General features: G+C 44.8%; 1 protein-coding gene across 2 annotated transcripts in view; it reads right to left on the bottom strand.

Moving 5' to 3' along the window:
* UGGT1 (UDP-glucose glycoprotein glucosyltransferase 1) overlaps positions 1–14,643 on the bottom strand; it is a 75,463-nt gene that overhangs the window by 30,986 nt on the left and 29,834 nt on the right. Inside the window, exons 15-21 of one of the 2 annotated variants that reach the window (XM_083178434.1) lie at positions 14,003–14,088; positions 13,464–13,599; positions 11,021–11,152; positions 9,987–10,151; positions 8,491–8,611; positions 5,837–5,935; positions 1,966–1,989 (exon numbers count right to left, since the gene is read on the bottom strand). In XM_083178434.1, coding sequence (XP_083034560.1) covers positions 1,966–1,989; positions 5,837–5,935; positions 8,491–8,611; positions 9,987–10,151; positions 11,021–11,152; positions 13,464–13,599; positions 14,003–14,088 — 763 coding nt within the window. The remainder of the gene's footprint in view (positions 1–1,965; positions 1,990–5,836; positions 5,936–8,490; positions 8,612–9,986; positions 10,152–11,020; positions 11,153–13,463; positions 13,600–14,002; positions 14,089–14,643) is intronic. The other variant, XM_083178435.1, reaches the window with a different exon arrangement.

The following is a 14,643-nucleotide window of genomic DNA, read 5'->3' as shown; positions in this document are numbered from 1 at the left end:
TTGAGGTAAGGGACATGCAGAGTACTATGCGAGTAATATGGAGTGACTGAGGTAAGGGACATGCAGAGTACTATGCGAGTAATATGGAGTGATTGAGGTAAGGGACATGCAGAGTACTATGCGAGTAATATGGAGTGACTGAGGTAAGGGACATGCAGAGTACTATGTGAGTAATACGGAGTGATTGAGGTAAGGGACATGCAGAGTACTATGCGAGTAATACGGAGTGACTGAGGTAAGGGACATGCAGAGTTCTATGCGAGTAATATGGAGAGATTGAGGTAAGGGACATGCAGAGTACTATGCGAGTAATATGGAGTGATTGAGGTAAGGGACATGCAGAGTACTATGCGAGTAATACGGAGTGATTGAGGTAAGGGACATGCAGAGTACTATGCGAGTAATACGGAGTGATTGAGGTAAGGGACATGCAGAGTACTATGCGAGTAATATGGCGCGATTGAGGTAAGGGACATGCAGAGTACTATGCGAGTAATATGGCGAGATTGAGGTAAGGGACATGCAGAGTACTATGCGAGTAATATGGCGCGATTGAGGTAAGGGACATGCAGAGTACTATGCGAGTAATATGGCGCGATTGAGGTAAGGGACATGCAGAGTACTATGCGAGTAATATGGCGAGATTGAGGTAAGGGACATGCAGAGTACTATGCGAGTAATAAGGAGAGATTGAGGTAAGGGACATGCAGAGTACTATGAGAGTAATATGGAGTGACTGAGGTAAGGGACATGCAGAGTACTATGCGAGTAATACGGAGTGATTGAGGTAAGGGACATGCAGAGTACTATGCGAGTAATACGGAGCGATTGAGGCAAGGGACATGCAGAGTACTATGCGAGTAATAAGGAGAGATTGAGGTAAGGGACATGCAGAGTACTATGCGAGTAATACGGAGTGATTGAGGTAAGGGACATGCAGAGTACTATGCGAGTAATACGGAGCGATTGAGGTAAGGGACATGCAGAGTACTATGCGAGTAATATGGCGAGATTGAGGTAAGGGACATGCAGAGTACTATGCGAGTAATAAGGAGAGATTGAGGTAAGGGACATGCAGAGTACTATGAGAGTAATATGGAGTGATTGAGGTAAGGGACATGCAGAGTACTATGCGAGTAATATGGCGAGATTGAGGTAAGGGACATGCAGAGTACTATGCGAGTAATAAGGAGAGATTGAGGTAAGGGACATGCAGAGTACTATGAGAGTAATATGGAGTGACTGAGGAGAGGGACATGCAAAGTACTATGCGAGTAATACGGAGTGATTGAGGTAAGGGACATGCAGAGTACTATGCGAGTAATACGGAGCGATTGAGGTAAGGGACATGCAGAGTACTATGCGAGTAATATGGAGTGATTGAGGTAAGGGACATGCAGAGTACTATGGGCCCGATTCAAAGAACATAGAATGTGATGGCGAGTGTCAACCACTTGGCCCATCTAGTCTGCCCATGTACAGGCACTACTACACATGAGGGTTAGTCAGAAGCCAAGTAACCTACTGGTATATGTTTGCATTGTGGGAGGAAACCACACATACTGCACACAGGGCCATGGTGGGAATCAAACCTATGACCAGTGCTGTGATGGAGTAATGCTAAGCATTACACCATCAGTACCAAATGGTTTGTGTACTACCGCTATGACGATGGGAGGAAGGGGAGGAACTGGTGGGCAGGAAGAGGCCAGTCTATGTGTCTTTGGAAGCAGAATTTCTGGTCCCAGAAGGATCTACTGTCCGACCAAGCTGAGTAACTCATGGACTACTCAGATAGCCAGTGATCAAACAAGTGATCCGATGCAGCCCCTTCACACGCACACAGAAGGAGGTTATTTATACAAGTCACAGCTAGTGCGTCCATCTCTGAATCAGGCCCTACGTACCAAAGGTGAAGCTTGCTGGGTAAGTAACATGCAATGTAATTACGTGGAATCAGATTACCGTAAATCTCCTTGGAGGACATTCCTGGAGCACACAGAAAGCCAGACATAGGAAACAAGAAACCATGGAATGAGTGTGCAGAGAAAGAAATGACACAGACAAGAATAAAAGTACAAAGCAACACAAGACACAATATAAAGACATATACAAAGGTCAATGTCAAAATAACAATACATCTATATAAAAATATACACATTTATGAAGGGTGTGCGTACCAAAATTAAGAATGTACTCATATTAAAGGCAAACCTATAAAAACAATCCAAATACCAACTTCTCCAACACCTATTTTGTCTGACAGTTTCTGTAAATTCAGGAGTACTTTATGGACCAAGGCGGTCAATTAGTCCAACGCGCGTTCACACGGGGAACCAATTGTTTGCGACTGCGCATAGAGTTATATGCGTATGTGCAGCCGTTGCGCACCTACAGAAATCCAGGCGTGGGGCGTGGAGCGGCGGGCCAGGGAATTTGCCTATTGGAACGCACAGCAGGCATTCCCAGGAGAATGCTGGGTGTTCCCATGGTAATTCCACATCAGATGATGTCAGCTGCCCATACAGGGCACTCGCAGGTCTGAGACACCATAGAGGTGCAAGCGCTGAAGAAATCATTCGATGGCCGCCATACTGGAGAAGAAATACACATGGTTACACACTATAGAGCAGTGGTAGTCAACTCCAGTCCTCGAGGACTGGAGTTGGCTACCCCTGCTATAGAGTATGGTAACCGGAGAAGGAATATACATAGTTACACACTATAGAGCAGCGGTTCTCAAACTTTGGGTCCTGTCTCCAAAATGGGTCCCAACCTGCTCAGCATGGGGTCACGACTCCATGCTGCTGACCATCAGGCTGATGACTTTCTAATCTCAGTCTGTGATTCAAGGAGTCTGATAGATCTGTTGAATGGTCTGTTATGTTAGACTCCTCCCATCACTCTGTGCCTCCACAATGCTGCCATGTATGTGCTGTCTGCTGACTACACATGTGATATGATGGGTTATGGTATATTAGACTCCTCCCATCACTCTGTGCCTCCACAATGCTGCCATGTATGTGCTGCCTACACATGTGATGTGATGTGATGGGTTATGGTATATTAGACTCCTCCCATCACTCTGTGCCTCCACAATGCTGCCATGTATGTGCTGCCTACACATGTGATGTGATGTGATGGGTTATGGTATATTAGACTCCTCCCATCACTCTGTGCCTCCACAATGCTGCCATGTATGTGCTGTCTGCTGACTACACATGTGATGTGATGACCTTCTGCTGTAACTTGCTGGGGTCCTGTCATTATTTTTATTATGCGATGGGGTGCCAGAGCAAAATAGTCTGAGGACCCCTGCTACAGAGGATGGTAAGTTGGGAAGGAACATAGGCGCAGTAGTTATAGAGAGCACTGTACATAGCAAATGGATGACAATTATCACTTATACTAAAACGTTTTAGCACGAGAAAATGTATTTGCTAATTTCATTACATTAACAAGAGTGATAAAAGATTTCCTAGTAAAACATTTACATTTTTACAACACACAAACATTTCTGGTAACCAGGATAAGAGGAAGATGATTAATTGATACATTATGATGTAATTAAAACTCTCGCTCAATGAGCACAAACTATTTTTCATGACATTTTAATATTATCCTTGTTGATGAATTGTAAGTGCTCTGCAGTACAGGACAGCGGGGGATACAAAGGAGACATAATACACAATTACTGCAGATGGGAGGGCCCTGCTTGTGAGAGATTACAGTCTGGTGGGGAAGGGCTGAGAAAAGAGGAGAGAGTGCGGCGTAAAGTGAAGACAAAGGGCCAGATGCACTAAGCTTCAAAAGTGATAAAATGGAGGGTGATAAACAGCCAGTTAATCAGCTCCTACCTGCCATGTCACAGACATTGTTTGAAAAACGTCAGACAGGAGCTGATTGGCTGGCTGTTTATCACTTTTGAAGCTTAGAGAATCTGGCCTTAAGACAGTAGCAAGGATCATAGGTTGGAGTAGGGTACACATAAGCAGATTATTGCTAGTGATACGCACGAGACGGATATAATTCTATTAATGCATATCAGCTAAGGTGTACGCATTATAAAGTTAGTGATGCGTGCTCCCAGAGGTTGTAGTCAAATACTGACTGCATCATCAACAGCAGCAGCATGCTGGCCGCTGAACGATACCATTTAATGCTGTGGTCACCAAGCCGTCACTTGCAGGTACCTCACCGCAGTGATCTGGGTAGCTCAACCACTCCGCCTACCCGCCCCACTCCTCCGCCTCGGAGGAGACAGACATTAGAGGTCATATTTGACCTCTAGCGTCTGAAAGGGAACACAGCGCTGCCGCATTACCCACATTAGCTTATGCCACATGGAAAAAGTTGCAGCTTTCGGCAAAGATGCATCTTCTACCATGTAATCCCCCTGGCAATGAGTATTGACCCCGGGCAACAAGCAGGTAGATTCAAATTAATAAGCCTTACTGTGGGATACAGTGTGCGGCATATTGTGTCAGGGGCATTAGGGTGTGTGGTGGAATGTGTAATAAACATTACAGTGTGTGGTGGAGTGTGTAAGGGGCATTTTACTGTTATTAGGCAGATTTTATTTGTTTTATATTAACAGGAGGAGGATTATATCTTCAGGAGGTTTATTTTGTCTCGAGCAGCTTATGTCCAATTAAGGTTGGAGACCACTGGTTTAATGTGCATGCACTATATAGTTGGCTCAGGGACTTCCAGCCAGTTCAAGGGAAATTGTGGCATTAGGTTTTCAGTTTTTAACCACCACAATAATCTCACAAATGTGAAGGCTGGGGAAGAGCCTGATTGGGTGTGCTAGGAGTTGGCATGGCCAAAAACTCAACACGATAATGGGCAACATGAGTTTTTCACTGCTTGTGTTTTTAAATACCTTACCATCCATGTGGACTACGATTGGGAACAGTGAAGTGTGATGAGTGGAGCGAGGCCCCTTGCCCGAGGCATGGCGAGTGAACATGATAAAAGCTGAAACCTCAAAAACCTAAAAAACTCAGTTTGACCTTTTCACATGTCCATTAGTTTCATGTTGACCATTTGCTTGTATTAACTTTTTTCCATGTCAAACTTGTGCTGGTCGACCTCCTAACCACATCCAGCTGCAGCATAGGAGAAGTCAGACAGGCAACAGTAAGACGGGGCATGGTGCAGGCCAGAGGGAGATCAAAAACATGAGGAAGAGGATTTCAAGATAAGTTTTGAGAAGCAACAAATGATGGTAAGGCTGAGTAAATATGCAGAGCTGTGCACAGCAGCACAAGGCAGGGGGGGGTTTGCACAGCAGTGCCGGGAAGGGGGGGGGGGAGGAGGGCCGGCACAGCCGCAGAGGGGGGTTTGCACAGCAGCGCAGGGCGGGGGTCGGGCTTGCACAGCAGCGCAGGGTGGGGGTTGGGTATGCACAGCATCGCGGGAGGGGGGGTAGGGGAGTCTGCACAGCAGCGGAGGGGGGGGGGGGGGGAGTCTGCACCATTCAGGAAAGAATAAAATGGGGGATACATGTGTGGGAATGATGTTTCAGTATTCAAAAGGAAAATCAAAGTATTGGATCAACTTGGTTAAGAAAGGGCTTTGGGACCTGGCAGACAATAGGAGTAAAGTAAATTTATTGGCCAAAGGTTTGCAGCTGCCCTTTTTAGCCCATTGTATCCATCTCTAAATAAAGGATTTAACAAACATTTTGAAAAAAATCCCATTTTTGCTTGGCTGCCTAGTGTCACGTTGTTCTAAGTCCACACAGTGAGAAGTAAAGCTGAGGGTGTAGTCCACAAGGTCACAACAAGGACTTCAGCTTGCCTACACAAGCCAGCAGCTCTCCTGGCCTTACCTTTCTTGGTGAGGTAGCTCATACTGTTGGCGATAGCAGCACTCTTGGCATTGGTATCGAGAACACTAAATCTGGCGTAATCATCCACAAAGAAGTTATCTGCAAAGCACAGAACACAATGAGGGACAGGTAGGTGACGACATACATTAGTATTACAATATGTATCCCATGAATAAGAAGTTCCCAAACTTCCAGTGGCACCAGCAGTCTGGGGTAAATGAGCAAATTACAGAACGGTAGGGGGCTGTTACTAACAGTGTATACAAATTAGATTGTCTTAGTTAAAAAAGTGGGTACTTGTTTCCTAGCACGGCCACAATCTTATGGATCGTGTACCTTTAAGTTAAGGTACACGATCCATACGATAGACCAGATTTCCTTTGAAATCAGGTCCATTTTGCCGGCTAGGACACAATATCGGGGGCATCGCATCGGTCGGGACCATTAACATTGGTCCCGACGCGACCGACGCGATGCCCCCGATATTTCCATAGGCTTCAATGTTAAAAAATATTTTAACATTGAAATCGTGTCGGGAAAGGTAAAATATCGGGGGCATCGCGTCGGTCGGGACCATTAACATTGGTCCCGACGCGATGCCCCCGATTTTTCCATAGGCTTCAATGTTAAAATATTTTTTAACATTGAAATCGTGAGAAAATGTGAAAAATGTGAAATGGGCCAATATGACCCATTTCACATTATAGATGTCCCCGTCGTCACCCCACGATAGACGCCAACCCGAAGCGTGGCGAGCGCAGCGAGCCCGCGAGGGGCGGCGGTGCGCGTCCTCCGACCTTTTCATTCCCCTACTATCCACGTCGGCGTGGAGTTGAGAATAGAATAGTGTGGCGAGCGCAGCGAGCCACCGAGCCCGAAGCGTGGCGAGCGCAGCGAGCCCCGCGAGGGGACGCGTATAACTTCACAGGGGGGTTGGGAATATTTTACATTGAATCCAATGTAAAATCGGGTCCCAGGGACCCGATTTACATTTCATTCAATAAAAAAAAATCGGGTGGAAAATCGGTCGGTCGCATCGCATGCGACCAAATCGCATGCGATGCGATCGACCCGATTTTTCCGACACGACCACCCCGATGTAAATCGTTGTGGCCGTGCTAGGAAACAAGTACCAAAAAGTGCTATATATTTTATTTGTACGTTTTCAGCAGAAAAAAATAATAATAATAATAGACAAATAAATAATAATTGCAAAGTGTCCTTGACTTTTCCCAGCTCCAAAACCAAACAAAAACCCGGCGGAAGGGGGTCCCCACTCTCCCAGAGTGTATTTCACTCACCAGCCCAAGCTCCCTACATCAGAAGTGACACAAGTCTCATGCACATAGACAGTGCATGTTGGTGTACAGCAGTGGTTCTCAATCTCAGTCCTCAGGACCCCCAACAGTGCACGTTTTCCAGGTCTCCTCACAAAATCACAGGTGAAATAATTAGCTCCACCTGTGATCTTTTAAAACATGCCAGTGAGTAATTAGTGCACCTGTGTATTTGTGAGGTGACCTGGAAAACGTGCACCGTTGGGGCCCTGAGTACTGAGGTTGAGAACCACTGGTGTACAGTATCGGTAGTTAGCATTAAGCTTATTGGGCGTACAGACTGTCCAATGAGGCGGCCGTCGTTACTGATTCGATAGAGACAGCCACCGGGACCCGGCGTCTAAGAGGAGGGAGGGAGGTAGGGACGGTGCGAGGACAGGCGTGGGGGGGGGGGGGGGGAGGGAGGGGGGATGCTGCATAGAGCAGCATTACTCTGCCTTCTATCTTCCAGATCAAAGCAGAAACAGACTTGCCAGGCAGTTAACACTGTTCGGTTTAAATTGGATTTCAATTCGAGAATTGAAAACATGTCCAATTCGGATCGTATAAAGCACTTCAACATTCAAGGCTTTGTTTTATAGTGTTTGAGCTGCCCACTTCCGCAAACCTGATACATGTTCAAAGACAACATGTACATCATTATAAAAATACAATATATACTGTAAACCGGATAGTATTGCGGCATACACACGGGGTGATTACAGCCCCATATCTAAGCGATCTGGCTAGATTGATTAGAAATGAAGCACAGATTACTAAGGGCCTTATTCTAGTTCACTCTTAGAGGCAAAATTCTTCTCAGATGGACAAAACCATGTGCACTGCAGGGGGGCAGATGTCACAGGTGCATAGAATTAGATTTGGGTGAGTTATTTTGTTTCTGTGCAGGGAAAATACAGTTCTCACTTTGAAGAAAAAACCCACCCAAATATAATTCTCTCTGCACATGTTACATCTGCCCCACCTGCAGTGCACATGGTTTTGTCCAGCTAAGAATGAATTTGCCTCTAAGAGTGAACTAGAATAAGGCCCTAAGTGTGTATGGCCCCCGGCATGCTTAAAATATCTAGTCATCGACTGTGGTCTCTCCCTAGAAAACACGGGCGTGACAGTGGTACAGCGCTGTGTGCTGAGCGATGCTAGATTGCTCAGCACGGGGGATCAATTCGCCCCGTGTGGGGCATATAAGATACATTTGTATCAACAAAACAAATTTGATTTCTTATCTAAGTTAAAAATAAAATAAAAAAGCACAAATCTGGCTGGACAGGGGAAAGCTCTGGGAGGTGGCCTCAGATATACAGAAACGTGACATACTGGTAGCGGTCAGGTCCAGGTATTGGCGCTCCGCCTCTAGAATTCGCAGGTTAATCCGAGGGATGACGTTGGGCTGAGCCATGATGTAATCCACCACATCTTGCTCATTAGTCAGATCTCCCTATGAAGAATAATAGTTACTAGACATAATCTGTACAACAGTTTACAAAGAACACCGAATACACATTTGGTTTATTCAATATTTTTTGCAAGCTCTGACAGCGAGCAGTGCTGACTACTCGCTGTCACAGCTCGCAGGGTCTGTATTCAACGGACCCGTCCGGCACCCGCCGTTTCCACATCACTAGGTTTTTGCAGCGTTGGGGAAATGAGGTGTGCGGCCGCTAAAACAGCGAGGCTCGGGGCTAAATGCAGTGGGCTCCCTGCATTAGCCGTGAGCCTCGCTGTTTAGGGGAATCCCCGGAACGTAGAATAGGGTGAGCTGCCGGGGTTAAACGGCGAGGGTCGCTTGTTTTCGGCGATCCCTGCCGTTTAACCCCCTCGCCAGCCGCATTGAATATGGCCCAATGGTTGAATACAACCCCTGGCAGCTGCTACATTCTCAGTTTTTGCAGCGGCATTATCATATATATATATATATATATATATATATATATATATATATATATATCTGGATCAGGCTCACTGGTGGGAAGAGTACGGACTACCATTAATAAGCACATTCAGTCTCTTTCAGTGATATTAATACAAACGTCTAACAGGAGATTTAAGATCAGATAGTATACGCACAACTGTAAGTTCTGTTAGCCAACCATAGCGCTTCCCACGCAATTTATGCTACGTTGAAGTAGCCACCCCTAACCTAATGACATGAGATCCACCAGAACAAGTCTTCATGAGAACATTGCTGTTAGATGATCATACATCCAGTTCCCAAGTAACTGACACCATGTCTACACTCTGGAATAATGGAGACAGGGAAAATCTACTTAAACCTACTTAAACTAAAAGAACATCACTAGATTCCGGTTGCAGAAACATTGCAACCCAAGGGCATCAATATTGATTAGGATGTAATATGGTATTTTTCACATTGATTGTTTCTTCCAGGATGTCAGGAATATTATACACTGATGTTATGTAGGTCAGTACACTTACGGTCTGCTGTGATTTACTTTTATATATTTACTTTGTTGGTACTAAAGGGCATCTATACTAAAATATGGGTTTTTAAAAGTGCAGATGATACCCATAGCAATCGAAAAAGTTTCCAATTATGATTTATCTAGCACAATCAGAAGAGAGCTGCTAGAATTGAACTGTTGCTATGGGAAACAACTCTGCTACAGTGCTGGTTTCAGAAGTAAATACACACCATAGCTTCTTAGGGGAGACACAGGATAATTGGCCTCTAGTAACCAGACACTGTGCAGTGAATGTGTGCTGCGGTCATCCCCATTACATATATAAAGGCTGTGCAGATTATGATATAAGTACTGGTGTGTAGCTGATAAGTACAGGATCACAAGTCTCACCAGGTACACTGCTTTCTGGAAAAACGTGGTTGACTCGAGGATTTTGTGCATTGACGCCGTCTCCAGCTCATCTGGGTCCAGCTGGTCCTTTGGAAATGGAATCCCATTGAACAGGACCACAGGCAGCGGTGACAATCCGGTCTGCAGGAAATACTCCCTGCCGTCCTGCAAAACAGAAGCGCTGTTACAGGACAATCAGTGACAGGGCGAGAACAGGGTGCAGTGAAAGCAAACATAAACCTTATTCCATATGTTTTCTAGTTATGATAATCATCTAACGAAGATGCTGGTGAAATATTGTGAGTGGAAGCAGCCTATTGGAGGTTTACTACTGTGACACAGCGCTAATACAATGCAATATCACATTGACAGACGGACCAGTGTAACACAAAACGGTACTTATACCCCCTTTCACACCAGAAAATGCAGGGACTTACCTGGGAATATGGTCCCTGGATCATGCCTGGTTGGCCCCTTTCACACCAGCTTAGTCCCTGTATTTTCTGGCATGAGGGGGCAGGCGGCGGGGAGTGGGGTGAGTGGGATGATGCTGGCGGAGTCGGCTGGGAATTGGCTCAGGGTGGAACTATACCCATTAGTCACCCGACAGTTTCACTCCCGCGGCGGTAGGGGCAGGAGACGCGTGACACTGCTGGCAGCTCTAGGCGCTCTCCACCAGGCCCCGCACAGCACTCTGCACCAGCAGCTACAGGCCAGACCTCACTGACCGGAACCCACCCCCAACAGGCCTGACCTCCCGAACCGGCACCCTGGGTCCAGCACCCTGGCTGCCTCATCTCCCAGACTCCACAGACCGATTCCGGTGAGTACAAGCCGGAAAGGCCCCTTTACACCAGCCAGTAACCCGGACTGGTTGCAGGAGCAATCCTGCTAGATAGGGAATTTGGCCCAGGAACCTCTCACACCAGCGCTAGTCGCGGGTTGTTCCTGGGCCAAACCCCGGAATTTAGACTGGTGTGAAAGGGGTAATAATGGTCACCCAATTTCACAGGCTGCCTAAAGGAATGCCTTACCCTTCTATACTGGTCATAGGCAGAGTCAGAGCCCAAGATACTGCTGAGCTCCACGTAGGGATACTTCTGTTCCAGAACGTTAGTCACATGCTTCACAGTCAGCTTTTCCCCAGTGCGGACCTTGTTGTAGATCTACACCAACAGGAAGGAGAGAAGAAAACATTGATCAAAGACAATCTCAGTGGTTAAACTAGCACGTATCAGTCCTCACTGTGTCATTCACACACAATGAATTCTGCCCAGTATCTGACTGATCCACAGCTAAGATTCAGCTTTGGGATCTGCCCAACCAAATAAAACTCTTATATGTCTGGGATAGTAATGGAAAAAAAAAAACAATGGTTTCAGGGAATAAAATAGAACATAGTTTAGACTCAGTAATTTTATATAATTATTCAGACAAGTCTAAAGTATGATTTGTACACAGCTACTATAGAAGTATACATGTTGGAGCAATATGCTGGATTAATGTCAGAGTTTGGGAAACTCTGCATGAAGGACAAACACTAAGATACTTGTATAACTACTGTTGGAATGTGAGCTCACAGTGGGTAACAACCGAGCAGTTATCTTGTGAACGATTCCTCCGGTGGCAGTGTTACTATGGAGGGCATGTAGCCAGAGTTGCCAGCTAGTCAGTCATGTAAATAGAGTGATGCTTGTTTCAAACAGATCTTCCTGTCGATACTAAGAATGATGACTACCGCCGTCAACGTGAATCACTATGGATACGTGCAAAAGCATAAGGTAGTCAATTTGGCTGCTGCCAATATCTGCGTTGGCTCAGACACAGAATCAGGCCCTTTGTTGCTACTCTACAGTTTGATTATTAGCTCACGTTGTACAACCCCGGTCATGGACTCATTGTGCCATCATTATGTGAGAGCTGGGAATATATGATGCCATTACTTAGTGTAAGTACAGTATGAAGTTAAACAGAACACACTATCCTCAAACATTGTTTGTCTTGTAAAATTTAATCGAATTAATGTGATTTTTTTTTCCACACGACACAACATGAATTGGTGGCACTACTTGTGGAACATTGTGTATACCTGGAGCTATTAACGATTTGCGAACACTACAGGCATCCTGCAAAAACATCGGGATATCCAGTTTACTGTGAAAGAAAGGTTAGGCCCTCCTGTAAGAACAGGAACAACCTGTAGGACGTAATGGGCAAAATTTTATAGGATGACAGATTCAGAAAGTGAGAGATTTGGTAAGAAATCTCCACTTCTTTTTAAAGCGGCAATCATTTACATTTCAAAATCAAACTGGTTTTGCAGTGTAAATGATTGCCGCTTTAAAAAAAAACTGGAGATTTCTTACCAAATCTCTCACTTTCTGATTCTCTCTCCCTGGGCCTTATTTTGGTTCATTCTTTCTGACAAAATCCTTCTTAGATGGACAAAACCATGTGCACTGCAGGGGGGGGCAGATGTAACATGTGCAGAGAGAATTAGATTTGGGTGAGTTATTTTGTTTCTGTGCAGGGAAAATACTGACTGCTTTATTTTTACATTGCAATATAGATCTCACTTTGAAGTAAAACCCCACCCAAATCTAATTATCTCTGCACAAGTAACACCTGCCCCACCTGCAGTGCACATGGTTTTGCCCATCTAAGAAGGATTTTGTCAGAAAGAATGAACCAAAATAAGGCCCCCTATTACATTTCACCCATAGGGCAGATATATTAAGACTGCTTAAGTGATAAAGTCACTAGCCAATCCGCTTTGTTTGAAAATGAAAGCAGCTGATTGGCTGGTGCATTATCATCTTCCACTTTATCAGGCTTAATACATCTGCCCCACAGACAGATAGGACTCTTCCACATTCAATGGAAATTCTTGACATTTCATGAATTCTCAGACAGTCTCTTTGCCCTAAGAACCCTGGCTACAACAGCCATGGCATTAATGGAAACGGCTGTAAACTCAGGTAAACACAAGGATCACAACACTAAGGTAATAACGGAAACCACTGCATACACAATGGCAGGTATTCCTTATTTCACCCACATACAATACACCACACAACCACCTCACTGGTTCAGTGCTGAAGGGGACAGATGTCCTGTTAGGATGATTTTAAACACTATAAATATACTGTATATATTTTTCTGTATTTATGGACTGTATATCCAATCATAGTCTACTCTGGGGCAGATCTACTAAGCCGTGGAGAGAGAGAGAGAGAGAGATAAAGTACCATATTTTTTTTTCAAACGCAGCCTGTAATATGGCAGTTAGGAGAGGATTGGCTGTTACTTTATCACTCTCCAAAGCCCTCTACCTAATATAACCGTGTAAAACAGTATAGACACGTGGAGAAATATTCTCACATCCCTACAGTTTCCACATTAGATGAGGCAAAAGATAAGTCTATACAGTAACAGAAATCCGATTATTGGATTTGTATTCCTTTCCCAGCAACCTACCGATACAATGGTCTGGAAAGCCTGATAATTATCCTCTTCATCAGACACGTAGTTGAAAGTCCTCAGTAGAGCGACACCGGCATCCTCAAAGCCATCCACCTCTTCAGCGTCATTCACAACAAACACCAATCCAATCCTGAAACACAGAACCAGCATTACACAAGTGATACGTGGAAATAAATACCCTCTAGTGGCCATTACATAAATGACTGCTAAAATAAACGTTGAGAGTAGCATACTTACAGCAACAATAAAAAAAAATTATCCTTAAGCAATCGAGTCTACATTAACGTTGATGCATTACAATATTATAGAACACAGCCCGCAGTAACTAAATTGCACATTATTGTTCTAGTCTATGGACTAAGACCATTCATCATAGTGCAGAAGCAAAGCCACTTTCTGCCAGGATTAATGAACAACTGTAGAAACCAGTGGAGGAAATGACACGCCCGAAGCATACTATTGCTATAATGATATAGTAGTCAGCAATAAACAAATCTCTCTACATTGGCGCGGATAACGGGGTATTATATTACCTCATAGGTATGTGATTACTGAGGAACATCTCTGCCAAGGTCACCAGCTCAGACGTAGACTCCTGCACTGGGTCAACAAAGACAACCTGGAACCAAAGCAGTCAAGATCAATTCTGGTCTGGGTGCTACAAAAACATGGTGGATATATAACATTCCCTTGTAAGCTCTCACAAGCAGGGCCCTCTTCCCTCATGTGATTCTTCTTCTCTTTTTTTAACTATCCACCCTTTGACGGCACCAAATCTACACAAGAAGGGATAAAGGCCTATTTTGTAAGCAATCTGACTAGATAGATTAGAAATGAAGCACAGATAGCTGCGTGTGTAGGGCCTATAGCGATGGGGGGCCCCGCATGTCGATATCACTGGGAGAAGTAGATCATGTATGCAGTATAAATCTAGTCATATCGCTTAGTAATAGACAGCACATCGCACATGTTTTGTGAAACAGCAATCAGCGACCTCCATCAACAAAACACTCTGTGCCTTAAAATAACCTCTTTTTTCCCTTGCTTAACAGATATCGTCTATGCTTAATCTCTGGCACACATCGCTGACTCTTTTTGAGCAATCTAGATTCCGGAAAGCTCGAGGGAAATCTCCCATGCTAATCGCTGGTGCAAATCAATGTGTGTAGGCTCC

This window comes from Crinia signifera, chromosome 3 (assembly GCF_055691185.1).
Source record: "Crinia signifera chromosome 3, ASM5569118v1, whole genome shotgun sequence".
NCBI lineage: Eukaryota > Metazoa > Chordata > Amphibia > Anura > Myobatrachidae > Crinia > Crinia signifera.
Note: the sequence above shows the minus strand (reverse complement) of the source record. Positions and strands in the feature narration are given on the sequence as shown.